This window comes from Trachymyrmex cornetzi, unplaced genomic scaffold, assembly GCF_001594075.2.
Source record: "Trachymyrmex cornetzi isolate Tcor2-1 unplaced genomic scaffold, Tcor1.1 scaffold24, whole genome shotgun sequence".
NCBI lineage: Eukaryota > Metazoa > Arthropoda > Insecta > Hymenoptera > Formicidae > Trachymyrmex > Trachymyrmex cornetzi.
Genome location: NW_017297060.1, coordinates 593467 through 619597, shown reverse-complemented (window position 1 = coordinate 619597; position 26131 = coordinate 593467). Strand labels below are relative to the sequence as shown.

The 26131-nt window shown below is 34.3% G+C and overlaps 1 protein-coding gene across 3 annotated transcripts; it reads right to left on the bottom strand.

Annotated features, from left to right (window-relative positions):
• Nucleotides 1–451: 451 nt before the first annotated feature.
• Exn (Ephexin) lies at nucleotides 452–25316 on the bottom strand. Of its 3 annotated transcripts, none has more exons than XM_018507530.1 (15): nucleotides 24898–25316; nucleotides 22696–23039; nucleotides 19963–21082; nucleotides 18415–18749; nucleotides 17075–17604; nucleotides 15662–15804; nucleotides 4729–5301; nucleotides 4038–4138; nucleotides 3416–3524; nucleotides 2949–3300; nucleotides 2719–2832; nucleotides 2352–2513; nucleotides 2075–2269; nucleotides 1201–1517; nucleotides 452–784 (listed from the first exon to the last, which is right to left on the bottom strand). In XM_018507530.1, the coding sequence occupies exons 2-15, from the start codon at nucleotides 22921–22923 to the stop codon at nucleotides 576–578; spliced, it is 4488 nt and encodes a 1495-aa protein (XP_018363032.1). In that variant the 5' UTR covers nucleotides 22924–23039; nucleotides 24898–25316; the 3' UTR covers nucleotides 452–575. The 3 variants fall into 3 exon arrangements, with proteins under 3 accessions (XP_018363032.1, XP_018363034.1, XP_018363033.1); XM_018507532.1 differs by having other exon boundaries at nucleotides 4729–5262; XM_018507531.1 differs by having other exon boundaries at nucleotides 24947–25316.
• Between the last annotated feature and the right edge of the window lie 815 nt (nucleotides 25317–26131).

Here is a 26131-nt window from a genome sequence, read left to right as displayed (position 1 = left end):
TGCTGTTCACCAAATAATAAAGAAGGATAAAACGATACATCATGCGCTTCATGCGTAACTCGGAACGCACTCAAGGTATTTCTCTACTACAATCGCGCTAGAAAATTAATCGCGTACAACCTATGAATAAGCCTCTCCGCGCGTGCTCTCTGAAGAGAGAAACTTTTGAGGCGAACGTACACACACACGCATAAATGTCCTATCCAGACTAGTGTGCACGAACATTAGTCTGCACCGAAGACAATTGAAATGTGGCAGCAATGTCCCTATCTTGCTGCTCGACGTGCGAAAAAGAGAATTCCATCGAATTGTAAATTTAAGATACTTTGATTCAAAAACGGCACACACCGCTAGGCCTCTCGATTTTTTTTTATAAGGTTCCTATAATATTTCTACATTACATATTTATTTAAAAAAAAATCTAGAAACTCAATTTCTCGGAGAAATACCTTAATTGAAATATTCAATACTGAAATATCGTAGAAATCGTGTATATATAACAAATAATTTATTAACGATCACAATATCTGAGTGATTCGAGCTCAGATCACATTTTAATTTCATCAGTGAATCCCCTAATTCCCTTGTCTTGCTCTTCTTTGCTGTATTACACTGTTGCTGAGTGCTAAAAGACGATGTCGTTGCTTCAAATTTCGTGCGCGCACGTGTTCCGATGCAACCTCCTTCGTGTGATTTGCCGGAAACCATCCTTGCTCGCCGTCTAATAGTTTTTCACCGTGATACCAGCCATCTGCCATTTTTCTCAATACGTTTATTACGTCTCCTAGAGAATATTTGAAAGTTCATTAGAATCATGATTTTTTCATTGTAATATATTTTAGTATATAGTTACTATTATATAGTTATAATTAAATTAAATTATTGAATTATTGAGCACTATAAGAGAAAACGTTTTTTGAAGAATCAAATTTTGTGAGAAACTAGAGTGTATTTCTGAATTTTCAATTATATATTTTCTAATTACTTTATATATGTATGTACATACATATATATATATATAGGAGATATTTTAGAAATTAAATTTTATATTTAATTTGCAAATTTATGAAACTCTTTAAAGAACATAAGAAAATATTGTTTTTTTTCTTTTTTTTAAAACCAAAACAGTTCTATTGATAATATCAATTTAATAATATATACGGAACATTTATAAAAAAGATTATGGCGTAAATATATTACCTGATTGTAACGACAGCTCGTCAGGTTGATTTGGCAAATATGGATATTTGGCCATAACTTGCGGGCAGTCCCAAGATTCATATAACGTTTCTCCAACTAAACCACGTTTGGGTGGTGAGACAGCCTCCAGCCATCGTTCTCGTTCTGTGTTATTGTCACATGTTAAGATGTATTCTACGTGGCGACTGCAATGGTTCTCCAGAAAAGTCAGTATCATAGCGTTCCGTCCGGCGAATGGCGATTCTTCGGAAGCCGACTCTAGAGCCAGAAGATTCCTTTTGCACGCGTCTATGACGGTGTAGCATTCGTCATGAGCACTGCAAAGTATTTTATTTTAAATTTCGTTCTTATTAATGGAAGAATTTATTCGAAAAAGGAAACCTATAGAAAAGATATTGTAAAGTTTTTATAGTATAAGTTGTATTCCTAAAGATCTATTTATTCGAGTTTTTTCTACATAAAGATAAGGCGTCTGAAAAACAACTTTTAAAACAATATTCAAAGATTTCATAAAAATCTAAACGTAAGATATTTCAAAGACATACAAATGTCTTTCAAATGATAATTCCATAAGACATCTTCATAATTTTAAGATGGTCTTGCTGTTTTTAATAATATCTCGTTGATATATACTGAACTGTATTATCCCTTGAAGGATATAAATCTTCTAACAATAACAATAAATAAGTTAAATAAAATCAGCTCAATTTTCTAATTTTCTAAAAAGCAAAGGTTTACAACTCTCTCTCGTTTTCATAAAAATTATAATTGTAATAAAATTGATACACACATTGATGTAATAAAAGGTTTGGTAGAAACCAGGATTATAATGCAACGAAACAAACAAGCGCAATTATGTTAAATAATATCTTACTTAGATTTCAATTTCGTGACTAGAAGATAATCAGTGAGTAACAAAAGATAGAGTGGTGTCTTGGTAAATTTCTTTCCGAATGTGAGCTTATATTCAGTGTCCGTTTTCGTCGACAATTGCACGACCGATCCACGTCGAACTAACTGCTTGCCTCTCAGCATGATTGGTTTAATTTTCGAGGTATACTCCAGTTTTCTGTGATTAAAGACTTATTTCATAATACATACATGTAAAAGAATGAATGTATAATATTAAGTAATAATATAGCGTACAATACCTTGCCAAAGCTTCCATTTCGGCTTCCTGTGCAGCAGCTCGCGCACCTTCATTGCATTCAGCAACGACGTTACTCAAAGTCGATAAGACCTTTTCCCAAGATATTCTGTCCGAATTTCCCATTGATAATTTGGAAAGAATGGCGTCAGCTAATAAGGGCAGTCTACGCAAAATTATTGACGTGTAAATAATATCTTTAATTCTACGTAACTCGATTAATAATAATTACATAAAATGCAAAATTAACATACAATAAACTAAATAAACTTTAATATGACAGTAATTGTGAATCCAGACAACATGTCCAAAATTGGAACACAAGGCGTCTTAAAGAAGATTATGTGATATTCATATCATATTATACCCACCTTGTAACACGCTGCATTGGTAGCATTAGGAAGGAATGTAGAGATAGATTTTGGCATGCCGGTTGCATTTCTATACGTTTGATAGTCTCCAAGAACTTTACACCTTTTCGAGCTCTGAAATAGAATAAATATAATAACTATTACTATGTCGAACAAAAATATATTTTATCTAAATTTGCTACAAAATACAAATATAAAATGCGATTTTATGACATCGCTAATTATCTTACTTGAGTTCTTTCAGGGTTGTGTCTATGCTGACTTGATTCGAGCAATACGCTACGTACGTGGCCTGACACTTTTCGGCGTGTTTCAGCAAGACTTCCGATAAACCCGGCAACATCGGATCTTCTCTCCACACAGCTTCTAATTCAGCTAGGAACGTTTGCGATGCCGACAATACGCTTGGCACCCCACCAAATAATTTCTTTCTTTCGATCGGCGTTAGAATCTCATTTATTAGTATATGATTATTGAGGAACTCATTCTCTAGGACTCGAAGAGAATTTAAGTACGACGCTTCGGAAGTCAAGATCTCAAACTTCGCTTCTTGAATCTTCTTCTCTTCCGGTGTAAACTTCTCTAATATTGAAATTTTTTTGCTAATTTTTTTATGATATCTTCTTATTCTCAATATACTTTACTACATATGAAAAATATTTTTCTAATTAAATGTACATTATATTGTTTAACTTACGTAAGAGGCCACTGTGTATCACTTGTGGAGTATGACACCAGAGCATTCTTTGCCCTGCTCTGGTAAGATCCGCGGTGGCTGGTTCCGTCTTCCTCATCATATCTTCTACCTGTAAAATGAAAAATTATATAGCAACGTCGTGTAAAGTAGCACCATGTTGTTCAAATTTTATAAATCGTAAAATACAAAAAATAATTTGTCACCAATCAAAAAATAATTTGTCAAAATCATATAGTTGTAAATAGTTTTTAAAAAGTTTTAAAATTAAAAATTGTTTTAGTAAACCATGCAATACAAAAAATACAATAAAATATAAGAAAGAAGAATCAAAACTTTTATTTTTTAAATAACTATAAAGAAAATAAGAATTCTTATTAATTCTTCTTAATTGAAGACAGTAATATAATAATAAAACTCAAGACAAGAAAGAATAGATGCTAAAACTCGTGCGCTAATTTATAAGAATTTAAAATTAATAAAAAAATCTTGTTACATTATACATATAATTAAGAATACATTAACATGTTTTATTTACAAAAATCATCAGTAAAAATATCTATTTGAAGAAATTTCTTTGGAAGAATGCCTCATATATGAATTTTAACTAATGTAAGAACATTACCTCTTCGTAGCCTTCGGAATCCGATTCGAAAGCAACACGAGCCACCGCGGCTGCATAAAACTGGTAGAGAGGCTCCTGATCGGCGAGTACACTGTAATGATCTAAAACAATAATATTTTGTCAATGCAGCTGATTTCCGTAATTTATGGAAGAACGACAATCAAATAATGAGCGAGCATAAATCTTTCGGCGTATACGTTAATTAATTATGGTAGGAAGTACCATTAAAGTCCCGTGAAAGTGTACAAATGTGCGCTTTTTACGCGTCGGTGCAGCGAGTGGAATTCTTATGCATATGAGAATACCTAAAACCGTAGAGCAAAAACTTGATATTTGGCTTATGAATTTAGCCTATGTTTGGTAAAATCAGATCATTTCATAGATGCATCAATAAAACTCGTTTTCTCTCACGATCATTTGAATAATGCCTAATTTATTATTTAAATAAATTTACAACAAATTATCTATAGACTATTCTGCGTTTCTGAAATCTTATTGTTAGGCAATAATAATACTTCTGTCTGTAATAATACTTCTGCTTTTAAAATATTATCATTCACAATAATTTAATTTATTTATCAATTTAGAATAGCACACCCATTTCGTATAGAACTCAGTATCATCGTGCATACCTTACTGTAAATTAGAAGAGAAAAAAATAACAATTTGGAAACTTTTAATTAAGACTCACCGACATCGGTGCTTGTCGGAGTTCTTGAAGAATCGTCGCTGCCGCTTCCCATATACTGGCTATTGGTATAAATCGCCTCCTTGACGATGCCGTTGTTATTATCACGGATGCCATCATTTCCGTTGTTCTCATCGAGGTAGAAAGTCGGCGGGCCAACGATGCTCTTTCGGCTGAAGTGCTTCAACCGGAAATTGAAATACTTTCCAACGTCGGCGTGAGGCTCATTGACGGATTGCTCCTTGTCATCAAAGCCAGACTCGTCGACGGATGTCCGCCGCCTGATCCTGCCGAGACTGCCTTTGGTGATGCTCCAGGTTCTGCGTAGCATCTTTATTCGCCTGCCCAAAGACTGAGTTAGACTGGCCTCCCTTGGCGGTGGCGGAGTCGGTCTTGTAGGACATTCCAAATAAGCATCGATCACGCGATCACTGCGGGACTGTCGCGTAATGTCCGTTTCCGTATCTGAATCACTGCTGGGGTCATCCGGTTGGCAGGAATACACACTCTCGTATGTACTATCATCGGAAATGTTATCTGACAAAGAAAAAGTCCGATTAGGGAAACCGGACCCTACTGAAAAAAATCACATCACGAAGTTACATAACGAAATCATGTAATTGAAACAAGTAAATTACATAATGGATTGTTCCAAATCATTACCTTATTTTTTAAAATCACGTAATTTGAAAAATCATATAATATTAGAAATAATTTCATCTATTATGTGATTTTATAGTTATCGAATTTTAAAGAATTAAATAATAGAAATAAAAAGAAAAAAACATATTATTGTGTGACTTTTCAAATTACATGATTTAAACCTCTTTTCGAGCGAGTTTTTGGCGCGAGTACGGTGAATTACTGTGTATTCGACTGACATTCTTTGTATCTGTATAATATGATCGTATAATATGAATTTGATATTATACGGATTACAAAGAATGTCAGTCGAATACACAGTTCACCGTACTCGCGTCAAAAACTCGCTCGAAAAGGAACTAAATACGTAATGCACGCTGCACGCAGTACCGGCGAAATTATTATTTCGTTGTTGTTAGTCGTCTCGCCGCTCGAGAATCGCAGGCAATCGTAAGTCGATCTATCGAAGTTACGCTACCGACCCTACATATGTATAGTCTATAAGAATTTGCAAGAAGAAATCAAAATAGTTTTTAGACAGTACCAGTGAAATCCAGGCTGTAAAAAGAAATGTAATTATAATATGTATAATTTTTAACTGATTTATAATTATGATCATACAAAATTGATACATAAAGCTTTATTTTTAATTTATTTAATAAATATAATAAACACAAACAAAAATATCGTAGATCACCAGTGATCTACATAGTGTAGTGCAGAACAAATCGTTTAAAATTATCGCAGCACGAAACGTGTTAAATATCCTCAGGCTGTTGCAAGGATATATATTTGAAAAATAGTATTAGAACAGATAGAAATACAGTGCTATTCATTGAAACGTTTTCTGACGATCAACACTTAAATGTTTGTCTTATGCTCGTTTCTACCAAGTAATTTAATTTTAATTTTAGTTCAACTAACCCATCTTTTTCTAATTCAAAGAAAATTAGAAAAAGATAAAGAGCAAGATAAACCAGAATAAAGTTAACTTATATTGATAGAGAAACAGATATTAACAAATTAATATATCATGAAGAAAGGAGACTTAAACGTAACGTCAGATATCGATAAAAAATCTCCGCGATCGACAATACTTTTCATCTTTTTGATAGCGTTTTCTAAGGTACCACGCATAGGTACCTTCGTGCACGTAACATGACGTCTCCTGGGTGTCCACATCATCGTCGAGACTGATGACGCGCAGTTGCACCAGGCCCTGAGTTCTCCGTGGCAGATCGTCGCCCCGGCCCGCCGATTTCCATTCCTCAGCGGTCTTTTGCGCCTCGCCGCCGATGAGAAGTACCGATCCGCCGCCTAGGCTGACGGCCACTTGAAATCATCCGGTTTCAAGGTCAGATTCGCCAAAACCGAAGAAACCAGAGGCACGCAACGCTCTCACCCACGCGCGCTGGACCACGAACACGAACGAGGGAACGCGAGAGGATATAATACTGGGAGTTAACGCGATAAGGACAAACAGGCACGAGGTGAGTCAAATATGGCGAAATATGCGATCAGATTCCCCACCACAATGGAATTTCATGTCCATCGACGATGACGAACTTTCGTTTTACCGAGTTAGCTGGCAATCGACAGTTTTATGTAATATACACGTCATCGAAAAATATATATGTCGAAATATTTGTTCAAACGTCCTCGCGAAGATTTCACGGATAAATTAAGAATCAATGCGAATCGTGAATGATGACGAGTATGAATTTGAATGAGCTTTTCTGAGAGGAAAAGAAAGTGTAGTTTACTATGATCTTCTTTGCAATCTCTCAGAAGAAAGTAGAAACTCTTATTACTTTTCCGCGCTGCTTCCCTAAGAGTAACTTGCGAGCATCATCTAGCTATGACAATCTATGTTATATATATAATATAGAGGGAGAAGGAAAACAAACATTGATATATTGATATATTTATATCAATGTTTATTTTCCTTCTCCCTCTCCTCAGTCCTGTAGTCGCTCGATGGATATATAACATATTTATCATATATATATATATATACATATAATTATATAATATCATACAAATATAAATTTGCACAGGATAAAAACCGCAAACCCGTGGGGTACTACTGATGGAATCGAACGCGGATCTGCAGAATGATTCCGAATCGATCAACCTCGACGTGTAGCCATTAGGAGCTACACATAGGAGCTTGTGTAGATACCTACTAAAGCTGACTTTTCATACGCAGCACGCTGCGGTAGCAATTCGTTGCTATTGATTCAAAATTTTACATGAGATGACGCACTTCCGGCGTAAAATACATTTTGCCGCATCATTGAAGTTCAACCGAACGAACAATGAGCAGCAAAGAATTCGAAGCTGAGAAAATCTGCAATATTTGCGAAAAATGTGAAAATTGAGTACATTTACAATAAGTACATACAATAAGTACATTTTTATTAAGATTTGAAGTGATGGGGATATTCTAAATTCTAAATAATTACCTAAAATGGTAGTTGTCCAAATTGTAACTATCCTAACAGTTGTCATATAATCACAAGTTTTTATCTTTTTAAGTTTTCCATATTAATTTTCGAGCTAAGCAAATAAAAAACACATATTTGAGGTTAAACTTTAATACATATGCTATTACCGTTATTCTTTTTCATGCGCAGCAAATACAGTGGAAGCAATTATATGCAAAATTTGCATCACGTGACATTTTTGCTGCCGCAGCGTGCTGCGCATGAAAAGGTACCTTAAGATTGCGTGAAGCGATTGAAAATGTTTTTTTTTCCTCGGCCGTTCAGCGTGTATCAACAGGCAAGAGGATCACATTTTAGATAACAAGATAATATAACTTTTAATAAATTGTAGTAATGGTATACACTTCCTATTAATCCGGAATAATATAAATTATGTCGAAACACGGTAATTTACGACATATTAAATGTTTATGATTTTCCATGCGCTTTGTATTCCGCGTTTATTAAATATATTTATTTAACTAAGCGCTTCACGCTTGAATAAAGAGAGCGACAAGGACGGGCTCTCGCTGTCTTACAATTAGTCGCCTTCGATGCACCAAGAGTGAAGGAGACAGCGAGAACGTAGTGAGAGTGTCAGAGCTAGCCTTCTTCTACCGCCTAAGACAGGAATCAGACTACGTATTGAAGAATGAAATTGATGATTCAAAAATTGATGTTTGACCAATCAGAACAAAAGAAGCCAAAATTTCTTTGTCCTCATTGGTGAAATTTCAATCTTTCAATCTTCAATGCATAGTCTGATTCCGGCATAAAACAAGCTTTACTGGCCGAAGCACAATCGCACACGGATATGGTTTAGGCCTTTGCGTGTTGTGTGATGTCACGTCTAGATTCAAATCTACATTCAAATTTTTAACAGACACTGAGAATATTTCTTGAAAATGGACGAACCAGAAGATTCTGATCATATTAGAATTTTGCACAGTAAAAAACATTTCGTATTTGTATTGAAAAAGATCCACTTAATACCTTGTTAAAATTTTGTGTTAAATTTTTAACATTCCAGTGTTAATTTAACATAATATGATTATGTTATTTAAATTTGTATTAAATTGATATTCAACGTTTCTTAGTGTCAAAATGATACAATTTATGAGTAAATTAATAAATGACATAAATTCCAAAATGAATGAATAAAATGTGTTAATTTAATCAATTTAATTAATTTAATTAATTTAATTAATTTAAATGTTTATTTTGCTGAAAAAATATACTTTTATACGATTTGTTTATAAACTGTATCAGTAATATCTTTTTTGTTTTTTAAAGTAATATTTGTATTACCTTCTAACATATACATCTTGCGTTAAATTAATACATGAATTTAAGTGGATCGTTTGGGACACACGAAATGTCTTAAATTCAAAATAATTTTTCCGGTGTGGTTATTTCAACTAAAATATAATAAAATATAATAGATTCAGAAATCTGATTTGTCCATTTTCAACCAGAAATTCCAATTAATGCAATCAGACTCTTTTTTTCTAGTGTAGAGACTCAGATACAGAAGATAATATAAGAATAAAACCATGATGTACATGTACACTTCGTCGGATTGGCAGAATGTAACCATCGCGATTTAGAATTGGACTAAAGACGTGGCAATTAATCAAATGTGTGTGTGAGAAAAGTTCTAAATTTAACATAACACGCAATTAGAAAACATGTTTATTATGTCGGCGATTTCTCATCGGTGGCACGATCGACGAATCAAGGACGTTTGTGAAGGAAGTTCCGCGACAACTGCCCAAGGAACACAACAAGAGAAAGTAAAAATAACTTCATTTTGACGTCATGAAAGTCAAAATGATGATTTCTATTATAAAATTTGATTGTTTATTGACGTTAAAAATTAAGATAAAGTCATTTTAATTTTTGGTTGACTTTTGTGTATTCCTTGAGTGGTCCATCTTTGTAATTGTTGCCTCTCCTGCTGGAGATTCCATCATCTCGCCAGAAATCGATTGTCACTATTAAAATTGTTACTGTTTTGTCGTGCATTCTCTAAAAGAAACATCATCAAATCTTTTTCATCAGAAATTTCATCGGAGAGCTAGAAATTCGTCTAAAAAGCTGGAGTCCACAGCTTTTGGAGGTAACAATCGTGATTATTCTCCAATTTGGAGATCTCCGTTCGAAATTAGGCGAAATCCGGCGTGTTCGAGGACGCGGACGTGCGCGAGCAAGCAGCGTAAACGAGCGGGCCTCTCTCGTTCCTTTACCTTGCGTGTTGGGTCGTCGGATCTTCAGCGTCTCTCTCATTTCCACATCTCGTCTCGGAGCGCAACTCGACGAGTGAGACGCTAGTTCCGGCGAACGCGAGACGCGTCTGCGATCGATCACGCGCGCTTCGTACACGTTTTTGTTCCGGCGACGCGGAAAAAGAGATTTTTCTTCGAGGAAACTCGTTTTCTTTCTCGTGCGACGACTTGAGTTGGGTGATTTTCACGTTGCGAGAGAACCGCAAAAGAAGCAACCGTACAGCTCGCGGCTCGGCCGTGACTGACAATGAGAGCGCGCAATTGGCGCTTTCACCTCGCGCGCTGGTTTCTTAAGGAGCTCTCACACGATCTCTTTAAAGCAACTCTCACACAATGAGCTTATTCGAAGACTAAAGGTAAATTTTCACGAGCTGCTCAAACCGGCTGTTTCAGCGACAAAAAGAATCACGTGGTCAAAATTGACGAATATCAAACGCCCATTTTGATCACGTGATCCTTTTTGTCTCGAAAACAGTCGGTTAGAGCAACTCGTGAAAATTTACCTTAAAGCGTTCAATTTATATTCGTTTCTACTAATGTAGATTTATTTTAATTTTGCTTCAATTAACTCTTCATCTTTTTTCAGTTTTGAGAATTAGAAAAAAAATGAATAAATTGAACTGAGATTAAAGTTAATCTACATTGGTAGAAATGGACATAAGACTTACATTAAAACATTGATAATTTTTTCTTACTTTTAGAATTAAAAAAAGATGAAGAGTTAATTGAATCAAGATTTAAATTAAACTACATTGGTAGAAATAGGCATTAGATCTACGTTAACATTTTCAACGGTATTTTAGGGACGTCTAAGAACGTGAAGTTAAGTGGACGATGAATAAAAAGATAAATTATTTTTTACAATAAACACATATTATTTAGATTATTAATGTTTTTCCCTATAGCTACAAATATTATCGGTAGATACTGCAGCTTAATGTACTATTTTATAAGTAATAGAAATAGAAATTTGAAGCTGAGAATGACATACGAATGCAATATTTTTTAAATAATCTAAAAACATTTCTTTTATTATTGTATTTTGCGTCAAGTATATTTTGCAAAGTAGATTTATTATCTTTGTAGTTTAATCATTATTATCCAAAAATCAGGGCTAATGAGAGTCATCAACGTTAATCATCATTTTTGTATCGAATTTCTTATAAATAAAAAAAAATTTTATTAAACCTTTGTTTTTAAAAGAATATGACCCTTTCCCGAGAGCTTCAATTTTGTGCAAGAATTAAGGTATATTAATTTCATGCAACGAAGAAAAGCTGGCTTTTTATCTCATTTTACCACAATCAAAGCAGCATTTAAAAGCTGTTTACTCTTCTCCTGCTTTCTTTTCATGGAGCGTATCTTCTCTATTTTTAGATAAATATTTAGACATACAGTCTTTATGTCCTATTAATCATTGGATATAAAAATCAAAGGATCTATATTCCATATACAATAGCAAAGCAATCTGTAATATTGACAATTTCATTCCTAATAATAATCTGGATAAAAGGACAATACTGTAAATAAACAATAATTTTATCAGTATGTGTAATACTAACAGAGTATCTGTGTTAAATCGGTTTAATCGTGTGAAGATCTCTTTAAAAACTGGTATCTACTCTTGGCGAAATAAGTTAACACTGTCAAACACTAAATTTTGTGAGAAACCTCATCAAACATTGCTGTGAAGAATAAAATGAAATTTTTCGTAGAAATCTTAGTTTATGAAAGTCCACTGAGTATCCGTAAAATTCTTATTTTCCTATGGATGCTTTACAGTGTGTACGGTGTAAAATATATCATTAGGCAAATATTAAATGCATTAAATTATTCCTTTTTTTTTTCTAAAGTACAGTTAATGTACGATGATAGACAACGCAGTATCAGGATGAGAGATTTTTATTATCGTGCGCATCAAGCGTGCAGAGAGTAGCGAGCTTACAATCAAGCTGATCGTTAATACATATTCGAGGCAATGACCGTGCAAAATGAAATCGTTTTTTTCATAAAACGGGACACTTGAAACCGTTTTCAATTTCTTGCTTCAATCAGTGGAAGTCACGCAGTCGCGGAGCAATATTCATTAAACATATTATTAATTGACATTCGTTTTCATCATACTTTATCCATCTCAAATTAATAGCCGGTTTCTTGTGTATAGCTTGCATCAGTCACGTGCTTGTATCATTCAAGCGGTTTAACCCATCCTTCAATTCTTGCATGTAAAATTACCGTTTTCTCGCTCTGCACGTCTAGCGTTAGTTCTTTTACGAATAAAACGCATTTCGCGTTATAGTAGACAGCTTACGACATCCTCATCTATTGAACTAACGACGGCCCATATGGTGGTCGTATGTGCGAGGAGGAGAAAAAAAGGTAATTACGCACGCATGTGCGCGTTACGTGATCACGTCCGTCGGTTGTAGCACAAATACGTGTGACGAACAGGCAACTTTTACCTGAACATTATAATACACGATCATGCGATCATCCTTACTGATATCACGGTATAATGTATCGTGCGAGCCGTACCATCGTTCTCGCGAAATTGAAGTAGCGTCTTCAGCGCGGCGTTTTTATTCATAAATCCGCTCGTCATTCTATACCGAGCTAGATTCCATTAAGTCGATTTTATTTGATAAGTTATACAATACGTTGCGCCATTAGAATGCCTTTCCATCAGATGACTGACCGCGTTAACATAAAAATGATGTTCGTAAATTAATTAGCGTAATTAACGTGAGGCACGAGTTAAGAAAAGGTTTGAGCGGTGAAAATTTATGTACTGTTATTTTTTGCATCTTAACACGTAGTAATTATCCTGAAATATTCTATGGGCTATGAAATTATCTGTATGAATTATATGTACATTTTTGTTTTCGATAATAACAACCAAGATAATTTGTAGATATTGTAATATCAGTTTTTAAAAATTGTTATTAACATTACTTAAAAAATTTTTCTTTTCAATAGCTGATGATAAAAATTATTCTATGAGACTTTCTGAAAATTATTCTATTCATACTTGGATAAAAATGACTAAATGAAGAGTATGAGAAATAAGAGAGAAAATTGAAAGAATTTGTGATAAGCACTAATTCTGTAGAATTGAATTATTAAACTCCAAAGTTATTACAGCACAAGAGTACAATCAAAGTCTCTCTTCTAAATTTTTTCAATTATGTCAAATGGAATAAATCAAATTCTCTTAATATTTTATTTTAAATGAAAGTATCTTAATTAATGATAATTAAAACAAATACAGACATAATACAATGTTGCAGAGTTAATGCTTATCAGTCTGTTTTTATTTTTTTATTGCCTACCATTTAAATTTACGAATGTGATTATTTGTATATAGAAAGCAGATATAAAAAATATAAATTTTTAAAAAGTATTTTAAAAAGCTAATGAAGTAATTTCATTAGCTAAGGCACTAATACAATTAAAAAAAAATGATTTTGTTGCAATTTCTATGAATTATTTACTGTATTTTTTTTATCGTCCAAGAAATAATCACATCTAATTGCCATGATTAATTTTGTTGGCTAAAATTTTCCTTCTTCGCGGATCGATTTGAAATTATTATCGTCAGTGAATTATTCTCGATGCTAACGCGTTTGGTTGTGATGGTTTCGCGCATAACTGCGTATGCATTCCGATCATGCAGCGATGTGCAGCGGAACTCGGAATTAATGGAGAGTAGGTGCTTTGTCGTGGTACTTCGACCTTGCACGGTCTTGTCTTTTAATTACATTAAAGGTAGTAGTGGCAGCACCACCTTTACGCATCGATTCAATTACACCGCCCACCGTCCTTCGACGTTAGTGATCGCGGCAAACACGATTACGGATTACCACGCCTTACTCATTCGTTTGTTGTCTCGTTGCACAAAGTCGCAGAACCATGTCCAGCCGTGACACTGTTAAGATATATACAATGCTTCTTACTATATATAGTATATAATTCTTGCAAAACTTGTTTGGAGTGCTGTCGTTTCTGGCATATTAATTTTCGAACGGTGCCAATCCTGGCTTGGGAATCCCGAAGACGTGGCGAACGCTCACTGATCAACGTCTTGCGATATTAGAAATTCGGTATCGTCATTAGGACTTTCTCAGGTATAATTACGGACTTGCATTAAACCTGCCGGAACACACGCGTTTCCAGAAAGTAAAAGTCTCACGTTCGATCTATAACATCAATTTGCGAATGCGCCTTTCGTATATAATCGATAATAAAATCTTGAAACAAGACACTTTGATTATTATATTAAATAACAAGTGAGAATATCGATCTCCTATCGATAATGATGATTTCCATGTTAAGTTATAATTATCCTGCGAAAGTAGTAAAGTGCAAAATATCGGAGGAAATTTCGGATTGAAGGTCGTTTTCGAATTTATAGAATCAATTTGTTGGTATACCTTTTATACACATGCAATAACAGGATTTCAACTTTTAATCATAGTATTAAATTTGCCAATGGACTTCTCACTCATTTCTAATAATAAAATCTTGATAATAATTTCTTGGTAGCATCAATATATTTTTGTCTATCTTTGTCATCTCGACAAGGAGATAATAGCGATTGGTCTTTTACTCAGTATTGTGCGAATACGAATGTTTACGAATGCAGTACTTTAATTGTACTTTTTTTTGCCAAGAAGTTACCATGTGAATGACAAAAAGCTTGAGCAAGATCTATCACGTGTGCGTTCCGGAAGACTGCATCATCGATGTCGAAAGTACGAATTGTCGAAACACAGTTCGAGGAAAGTAGTCACCCATTGGAGAGTCACTGGTTCCGTGATGCGAGCGTTTGTGTAATGCATTTATAAATATTGAGAAAGAGAAAGAGAGAGGGAGGAGAGAGAGAGAGAGAGAGAGAGAGTAGAGAGAGAGAGAGAGAGAGAGAGAGAGAGAGAGAGAGAGAGAGAGAGAGAGAGAGAGATGATAGCTATACGTATAACATTCTATCTTAGCGGTGTATTTTTATCGTCTACCATCAGACTACCGATAGACTAAAATATGGTAAGCATTATACAATTAAATAGATAAGTAATCTCATCGAAATCACTTATATACATAAATCAATTAAAATCTCGATGAGTAAACAGAACATGATGTCGTTGGGTGCATGACCAAAAGTTCATGCGCTGCTTATGTAATAAGATAAAGTGAAATTATTCTTTCCATTTTCCCGCGAATGTCACTCGACATCCTTGCAACAGACCTGAACATATTATGTATATGAGCTGTATAATTTTAAATAAGCACATAGTGCGGTGCAGCGTTCTTCTCTGAAAAAGCTTCTCACGCGAAAATCTTACATCTATGCGAGTCACGCACTTACGTATATCCACACAGTACAATTTGCAGAACGCCAGCAGTTGTTGCGGAATGTCTTCAAGGAGAGACGCCCGTGTATTCTTAGCGACATTACGTGCATCGTGCATTACTTACGGCACGCGCCGTTTACTCAACAGTATAAGTAAAATGTCCTTCTCCAGTACTCACCGTCAAGCGTGGTATCGTGGGTCATCCGTGTCGTCTTGATGCTTCTGCGAGATCTTCTGGATCGTTGTTTCCTAACATTCCGCGACCACCGTTGAGCAAGCTTCTTTTTGCCCGATGTCGTTTGTCCTTCAGTTCCTTTTCCGCTGAAATATTAGGTTTACATATATTCGTTGCAATCATATCGAATCTAGTTATAACGGCATTCAATAGTTTTTACTCTTATTGGGTGCGTTCCACTTGACGCTCGCAACGCTCATGGGATCATTTCATTCTTGTGGTTTATCAAATGTTAAACAAAGACAATTGATGCTTACCAGCGTTGCGAGTACTAAATGGAACGCATCCATTGTACCTTTGTCAGCGCTATGATTATCTAAGATTCGATAACGTCGCATTAATCATGGTAAAAAGCTTATTCATCCCCGGGCGGAATGCGGTGATAACGATATTTAACATGATGTCGTTTCGCACTGTGTTATCATATATAGTGCTATCGTCACGATGTTCTTCATATTGTGTTTTCGAAACACTTGCGACGGACGATTCGCCACGTGTGTACATTAACCTCGTGGGTCTAATAATGATTAATCGCCTTTGACCGAGGCGAAGGCAATTAGTTATGTTGTTTTCAATTCTGCACTGTTATCGCTGTAACGAAGTCGCGGAAAAAAATGTGTGTACCTTCGAAGCCTTATCGCGCGTGCCGAGCGAATTCCTTTCGCGATGGTACCTATTTAGCATGTACTCTAGACAGGAAAATTAGACAGGGAAAGCCAGACAGTTTTTTAAAGACATGTTAATCCGCGACTGATGTCATGAGTCCACATTGGGTCCATATTCAAATTTTACTTAATAGAAAATTTATTACTCATATTATTATTATTTTAAGAAAGAAGTATGAAAGCCTACGTAAGTTCTTAAGCGAAAATAATTCTTTATGATATCAACTTATTTAATAACAAAAATTATTAAATGAATTAACGGTACGAAAACTTGTTTTTGCTATAAGAATTTACGTTTTCATGTTCCTTCCTTGATAATTGATTCTCAAAGCCTTTGTTCGTTATATATTTATTAACTGTACTTTAAATAAGAATCAATACAAGTTTGATTAAAAATAGATAAATGAGGGTCTAATGGATCCACGACGTTAAAATTAAATGTGACATTTTTTCGCGGCACTTAGTTAAGGATTAAAGTCTCATTTGCGTATTCATGGTATGAATACGCAATGCATTCATGATGCGGACATTACATTTCGCGATGTCTTTGACATGGCTTTCGCAATCAAATGTCGCGGTGTCCCGTCTTTTATTGTTCACGAAAGATGAATTATTGTTCGCGTTTTTGTTCCTCACTTTTGCAAATCCTGAAGTTTTCCCACTGTTCTCTAATTCCCACGCTTATACTTACCGCGGATCATTGCTCTGACAAGGACAATGTGAGGCGCACGAGGCTTCTTCCAGATCCTCCCACTCGGATTCCTTGCCGTTCACCGAGATCAATCCTAAGACAGAGCCGGGTGTGGAGCCGGCATAAAGGCTATTGACACGTTCCTCGCCGGGCAGGCCGACATCGTCATATACATCCAACTCGTCCCTTTCCTCCTCATTCAGATGACTTTCGCAGTCCACGCTGGAATATTCATTGTTTGTCGTTGAGAAATACTGATCATCGTTTGCTGTTGAATCAAAACGCGACGTTTCCGCCGCGTGACTCTTGGACATTGCTCGCAATTCCACGGACGGTTCTTCGCACGATGTTTCGTCGTTGATTATTGGTATTAGATAATCGCTCTCCTCGATGGTTTTCAAACTATTTTGCTGGAAGCTAAGCGGCATCACATCGTCATAAATCCCCTCGCAGTCCTTATTAGTATCAATATTGGACGCTTCGACGTCGAGACAAGTGGTTGGTGGTCCCACGTCGTCGTAGTCGGATTCCTGATAAGAAGTTCATCATCATGCATTCTTTTTGTAATTTGAAGAAATAAGCGACGTTGCACGGGTGGATACATATATATCGACACGTATCAACACCTTCGCGAATTTTTGATGCGAAAAAGGCGCGTGTGGCTCTGAAAGCGAAATTTGAGAAGTGAATCGAATTACACATCGTTCGTGATACCCTATTTCCGCCACTAATTTGTAAGCGTGCGATGCGAATCGATTATTCGACATTCCTTTTCACCTTCGCTGACGGTTACCAATTTAATGCACTACGTGATTTAGCAATCCGGCGAAAGCTAAGCTCGCGCGTTGATGTTTGCGAACGTTTTTTCTCTCAAAAATGTATAATATTGCCTAATAATTATAATTAAGTTAAAACCTTTTTTTTTTCGATAAATTATTTGAATTATAATAAGTTAGTAATCAAGTTCGTGTGTATACACAAATATAACAAAGTTTTAAAAAAAGACCAAGAAAAGAGCGATCAAAATTTAAAAAATTAGATGTTAATTTATTATATTATTCTGGGTTTTTACTTGAATTAATTTTTAAATTTACTACTTAAGATATTTTCTTGACTCTAACATTTTTTTATATCAATTTTTCACGCAAATGTAATATCTTTTAATAAAATAAATAAAATTCTTTCTTGAAAAAATTGAACTTTCATAGCTGTTGTGTGGAAAATTTATCACTTCAAAAGGCTCACACATCGTTGCTCACATAGAGGGTTACGTTATTCGCAGAAATTATTTTCCATTCTGTCAATGTTTGCGATAACTAAATGCATATAATAATTCGTACCATTTGAGTGACGAAGTTCGACGGTCCGACGTCATCGTATTCCTCGCAATCGGCGTTCTCACCGTTTTCCTTTGGAGCATGGTACGTAGCGATCGCGACGGGTTTGTCATTTGGAAAAGTCGTTTTTGTCCCGTGATTGCTCCACAGAAAGCTGCAGTTGGCCTGTGGCAGTGCCGCAGGGAAAGATTCGCAGACCGGCTCATACGTTTCTTCCAGCGAATCGGCCTGATTCCTAGCGATTTTCACCACCTGGCTGGACTCCAAAACTTTCGCCGCCTGTGAGTCCCTCGAGAAGTCGCTCTGAATCTCCGCATATTTCGTTCGATCACTCTTATCTGTAAAGGGTTCTGTCATCAGAATTTTATTTTATGAGAGGATTTTTTCTTAATTTATCTTGAAAATATGGTAGTTCTGGAACAATATTGTATTTTCAAGAATTTTATGTAAATTTCTCTTATTAATAGAACTATAATAAAATATAAAATAAGTTTGATTAATTTTACTGAAATGCATGATAAAAATCTTTAAAATATTGTATTGTACCACAACTACTACATTTTCAGGGTGACTTTTAAAAGATAAGTCTCTCCGTGTAGATATCATTGAATGTATAAGAAAAGCCTAACGCAGATAGCACTTGCTCTCGTATTTTATAAAGGCGTTTCAGAACACTATGTGTAACTTTAGGAGTTGAAGATACAAGAATAATAAAGAAGGTTTGTATAGATATTTATACTGTTTTTAACCTTGTTCTGAGTTACAGACAATTTTGTAATTCTCAATAATTCGAAATTATACTAGCTGAATTTATATTATAAACTGAATAGTATAACCAATTTTATTCATTCAGGTAATACTTATTATCAATATTCCACATCTCACTGATTGTTTGTAAATACTTCCATAATATTTATGAATCAGTTTGTAACGAGAATTATTGAGATATAAAATTGTCTGATGTACATAGCTTGGATACAAAGTCAAATAAGATTAATATTCAAACGTTTTTATCATTCAATTTATTTTGGAAGGTAGATCTACATGTTTTGAAATACCCTCTGTCTTTTTTTTAATCATGCTGTTTACTAATTTTATTGCAGTGGCTTCCTCGTAGAAATGTTAAATATAATTATGTACATGCATAAATAATTTTTAAATAAAACATGCAATTAATATTTTTATTGTATTTTTGAAACACAATTGATAATTAATTGATAATATCTGCATTTAAACGCAGTATTAAAATCTTTGAATAAAAATGAGACAATGTATAATAATTAATCATAAAATAATATTAATAATATTCTTTTATAATACTCTTTACTTTTAATATTATTATAATAACTATTAATTTTATCATTGGAGATAGAATTATTATATATTTGCTCAATGCTTTCGATTATCCGATTCGACAGCAATACATGTATGTATAGATTCAAGCACAATTGCGCAAATCAAGCCGCACTTGAGCAAGGTGATATTTACATAAATTCTTTCACGATTATCGAACTCGACAAAGAAATCTGACGATGTGTCAAGAGAACGTACCCGCGATGCTATCAACGGTTGATTGACTTTGCCCGGTTTGCTTGGAAATTATATCGCCCGCAGGAGACATTCTTACAGCGACCTTGAGCTGCTCGATGTTTCCATTCTTGCACTGCTCGTTCTTTCTAACAAGTAGAGGCAACGTAGCGCATATCTGTTGATGAGTAATTACGATCTGCTCTAGATCCAATCCGAGAGAGTTCTGAACTAGACTGGGATTCGTAGCAGATGCCACGTGAACAAAGTTCGTAGGCGACGAGATGATCACGCTCCTCAACTCGTCTCTCGATAGGCTTCTAGTCTTAACGTATGAGTCCGAAATGTTCGAGAAAGGTGCCGTTTGCAACGATCTCAAGGAACCTAGTGAACTGCTCAGAGCGTGTTTCTTTTTCAGCTTTTTCTTCTTCTTCGGCTGTTTCACTAGGTGTCTCGGTACGTAGTGCAGCACGTTTCTAGTGAAGCGTCTCTTCTTTTTCTTCTTGTGCCATGACGACACATCGTCATTCTCGTCACTCGTGATCGATTCTGCGTCTTGCTTCGAGTATTTCACAAAAGAGTTCTTATATGTGGCCTCTTTGGTTGCTAGATCGTTTATGGATTGTGATTTTGTGACTATTTTCGAAGATATTGGAGAATTTTTCTCGATCTTATAAATATGTGCAATAGATTCGGAAACTGTCTTCTCTGGGACTTCAAGATCGTGCGTGAACGCCTTGTAGTCTGTTATACTAATTTTTTCGTAGTCGCTGGATGCATTAGAGCCTCTTCTTTCGACTGAGCATTTTTCTTTCTCACATTGATTTTCAGTAAGATTGGAATCATCGCGAGAATTCGTCTCCGTTTGTGTATGTATTGAATCGCCATTGTCGCTATGAAAATCCTTAATGTGAGATTCTTCTTTCGTGGATAGTCTTGTAGAAAATAGACTTTCTACAGTATTTTCTACGCCTGTCGTATTTATTGATGTCTGAATTTCCTTTTCGAGAGTATTCTCAATATTGCATTCGGTTCCAGGATCTAGTATTCTGGTGACACGAGTCGTTGACCGGTTCTCCGTTTTAGAAGAGAAGGTCAAGCACTTGGAGTAACTTTTCCATTGATGACTAACTCCGGATTTCACCTAATGACGAAACGGGCATAATTAAATGACTAATCGAATCGGTGCAAGCATCTCAAGGGAGAAAGCCATCAAAAAATTAGAAGAAATTTTATTTTATGATAATAATTAAAAAATATAAATATTCTTATGTTACTCAGCCGTTCCTAAAGCCCAATGTCCACGATGCTAGAACTCGATCCGAGAAATGGATCGAGAAATGTTTAACCAATCAGCTTACAGTTTTTACGGAAAACCGGCAAGTTGATTGGCTACACATTTCTCGATTCGAGAATTCGGACCGATTTCTAGCATCGTAGACATTGGGCTTTATACACGTTTTTAGAATATAATAATGCAATGCTTCTCTATAAAACAAAATTTATTATTTCTACAACTGTAATTATTATTATTAAATTATTAAATGATAATCACAGAATTTAGTAAAAATAGAATTTGTTATAACGAACATAGATAATTTTTCTCGTAATAAAATATTTCATTTTATTGCGATAAAGGTGTGATATTTATCATGTCTAAAGTGAAATTTTGCGGTTTTACGAATAACAACAATCGTAAACTATAATTTTTTCTGTCAATCGTATTTTCGCATTCTCGTCAAACCGCTGTAATGTCGGTGTTACAAGGAAATCACAATTCTTTCGTAATAAAAAAAACCTTATCGTTTGATAAAAATAGCTCGATGTATGTTGACTTGGAAAAGTTTTATTTTAGTCACAGATTAATTTTTCGGATAGGACCGCGTTTCTTTGCCTATAACGGTGTCATAAAAATGTGTATAGTGAAGGATCAAAATGCTCCATCTTCATGATTCTTATCTGAAGTGGTAAGTTAGCGTCGTAAAAGCTAACAAGCCACTCCTTCGACTATTAGCATCTTTTTGCTCATGTATCCGCATGTGCGTATTTCGTGCGTATTCTCACGTACATATAAGAGAAAACACATGGTTTCTTTTCTCGCAGGAAGCTAACTCGTGTTTTTAAATACATATTTGGATTATGCGCGAGAGAATAATCGTGTCTCTTTAAATTTTCGAAAAGTTTTTAAAAATCCATCTTTCATTCCAATCCCGTTAAACTGTATAAATTAACAACACTAGTTTTAGAAAATTAATTTTTTCACTTTTCTGATATCGTTAAATCTTTAACAATAACACATTTATGAAATCATTTTGGACTAAAAAAAATCTAATATATATATCTCAATTTTTTTCTCATTTGTAATAAAACATATATTTGTATTAAAAATTTTAAACCTATTTATGTTATATAGTATAGCATTAAAGGATTAAATATTTGTTCTGAAGATTGAGATTAATCTTTCTCATAAAGTTTGTAAGAAAAGCGTTTCTAGAATTTATAGATTTTTAATTCTTTTTTAAGAATAAAATTTGTATTTCAAGACCCCCCTTCCAATAAGAACAAGAGCACATGATGACAAAATACTTTGTTTACGAAGAACAACTAAAATTGTGTCATACTCATGTACGCGATTACATATATTGTCAAGGATTTCCATAAATGACATAACAATCGACTGACACTTCATTTATCGTGCGCTCTTGCCTTAAAAACTTACAACATAATTTTGAAATATGTACATCAATGTTGACATACCTTATAAGATGGTCGTTTGGTTGAAGTTTTTCCATTGACGATTTTTTTTTCTTTCTTGTCCGACTTATCTACGACATTGTCGCTCTTCACGGGAAGCAACTGCAAGGGCAATCTCGTTCGTTTCAAAGCTAAGCTATCGAGAGTGGCGTAAACGACCTTGTTAGAAATTAGAGTAGCCTTGCCGTTTCCGTGCAAGAAACTCCGATTGGCAGTGGGTGAAGGGCTCATCTCGTCCCTTTTTTAAGGGCTCAATCAATTAAGATTCACTCTAGTCTTGTAGAAACATCACTTCACACGTTGTTGTTCAATGTTTTTATTTATATGTTAATATTTTTTTCTTCAATCTGAAATTTTGAAGAAAAATTTTTATTGTAGCAAGATATTTTTATATTTATTTTATCTTTCATATTACTTACAGACTGAAAATTTAAATAAAAATAAAGTTTTATTTTATTTCACTATTTTTTCTATATATATATATATATATATATACAATGTTTATATTTTTAGGGAAATTTTTATATTATTTAAAGATTCACGTTGATATACCGTACCGTATTCTATAATTTTTTTTATTAAAAAAAAATATTAATCTTATTTTCCATATATACATTTTATTATCTAAATTCAGAAACTGTAAAAATTTTTTTAGATTATTTTTTGCAACATTTTTCCCTAATTTTTATATTTTATACTATTGATCTCAGTTAAATCTAACTCAATATGTGATTTACAGTTTATACTGTTCTGTTCGCAACAGATATCGATGAGTTCGCGTTTCTTGCAATGTTACGCGTCCCTGGATTGCAGCACAATAGTAATCATATAATTCAAGTACAGAAAAAAGAATCATCGCTGCAAATCGTAATCTGGCACGAAAAAGATATAAATAACCGCATGTTCAAATGTTTTCCGTGAAAATGCTGATAACGGCACATTCATATGTGTACCCTTATCACAAGTATCGCGCGTGCATGTTATTGTTGATCGCGATGTTGCCATTGGCAGCCACAGTAGTTATTATGCAATAAATATAATATTTATTTTTATTATTATGTAGTTCAATTTTTAGACTTCTCTAAATTTTGTGGTATATCGCTCAATTGCTACAACAACAACATAACTAAAAAGACTGCCATTTTTCAGTTTTTTGCAAGAAAAAAGAATGGAAATATAAAGAAAAAAAAAGAAGAAATAGAATTTAAAAGACCATATTTGTATTCTTCTATAATTAATTATTACACTACTTGAATTGCATTTTAAAATTGATATTGTAAATTTTAGTAATTCAAAATATTCAAATTTATTCTGAAAAACTTTGTTTTTTTTCGTTCCGCTGCAGTTATGACGAATTAACGATACTTGTGTTGAATATCTACAAGAAATATAATTAAGACGAGAGATTACAATAATTATTTTGTTTTTATAAAATCTGAGATTGCGAGTTAGGCGGATGGGCAACTGACGAAGAATGAACTGCTTATTGCAGTTTTTATTAATTCACAGGAAACAAGGCACTTCGTCTTTATCTTTTTTTTAATAATCTAATCACATATTATAATCCGTTATTAGAGGATTATAATATGCGTATAATTCGATTGAAATTAAATCTGTTATTGGAGTAAAAATCGCCCATTTCTTACTGATTTATCAAATAAATTCAAACTAAATGTATAAGTATATCTAGATGAATTACATTTCTCTTTCATTAGCTTTAATTTCTCTGGTAGACAACTGAACTGATCGTTTTTAATCGATTGTGTGACAGACTTTATATCATTACTTTAGTTCGTTTCAGTTGCTGAGCAGATTATTCTTCTAGTTTATTCAGTTATGAAACTAATTTTTGCTTTTATCTCGATTAAGTAGGTTAATTGAAGCCATTCAGTAACTATGACGATGCAATAAAATTCCAATAAATAAACGAGTCCAAACGACAATTATCATTTTTTTTTAATTTTACGATAATTATCAAATAGTTTAATCCCCAATATAATAACAGTAGGTTGCGTGCATAAATCGATACATACAAAACATATTAATAAAAATAGAATGAATAAATATTTAATATTTTTGATATACGATATCGATATGAAATTTATGTTCGCGTTCGATCAAATGTCTATTAAAATTTTATCAATTTAAATAAAACATTAGTTATTAAATTTTTTTCATTTAATCAAACATTCAAAATAATCGCACGTTTTGCACAAAACAGCTGTGCGACGGCGAGTTATTGCCATGCCGTTACTTCTTAATTCATCAGTCACGTCACGTCGCGCAAAACTCGTCACTTTGCGGAAAGGATGACGACGATCGCGGTGCTCGTTCCGCTTGATTTCCCGTCGAAGTTTCGCGCACCGTTCACCGTCTTCTCGCTGCGACCTTCTCTAAGAAGTGCGGATCCGTTATGACTGTTATGAAGCAAGGAATTTATATCTCGCACTCTTGTACGTATTTCACTAAGCGCGCCGCACGTGCACTCGTCCGACGACGAGCGCTACGCGACGCGACGAAACGAAACGTACGATCATGCGGCGCGATGCGCACTGATCTGACTGATCGCGCGACGGTCCGGCTAACGTTGACGATCGATCGTCAATGACCGAGCGATCGCGCGCGTGTGCGCACTGCGCGGCGACAATCACGCGGCCGTACTCGCGCCGGATTTTCGGAGCACTCTGTGTGTACGCGGCGTACAAGTTAAACCCGCGTAACAGGCTCGAGGATTGTCGGTACCGCTCGGCGTTCCTCGACAAGGTTCGCGCATCAGTACCGTAGTACATAGATCAGTGATCCATGAATCGCATGGATTCAATGGATTCTCGCGTGCTTCTTTTCAGCACTCGTATGAATTTGTAGAATTTTTTTATCTGCCCTTAAGAAAAGAAATGATAGGTTAATTCTAAAAAATAATTTAATGACGCTGTTGCTCAAAACATTTAAGTCTTTTCTCATTAAACGTGTAATAATTAAAAATATCATATTGAGATATCGTAAAATTATTAGAATTTTGCAGCTGCTTAATTAAATAGATTACTTATATTATTAATTTATGTAACATTAGAAAACATGTGCATAAATGTATTATATTTGTTATTAATCTTATAAATAAGGTTTTCATAAATAAGTAATATAATTGTAAGATAATTTTACCTTTTTTTTATAACAATATTATTACAGTGAAATAAACTAAAATAATGAACTAATTATTCATTCATGTTCAAAATGTTGCAAAAGCAAATATTATTATTGATCCGGAACTTTAATGACTTTTTCTCGATCATGTAATTTCTTGTATATAATATATATGTATATATATATATATATATACACACGTAGTTCGCATACGTATACGATGAACGCATTTTCTGTAAAATATTTACACGTCAGATTATTTATGAAAGTTGCAGTTATTTGTTATTGGTAATTTTTG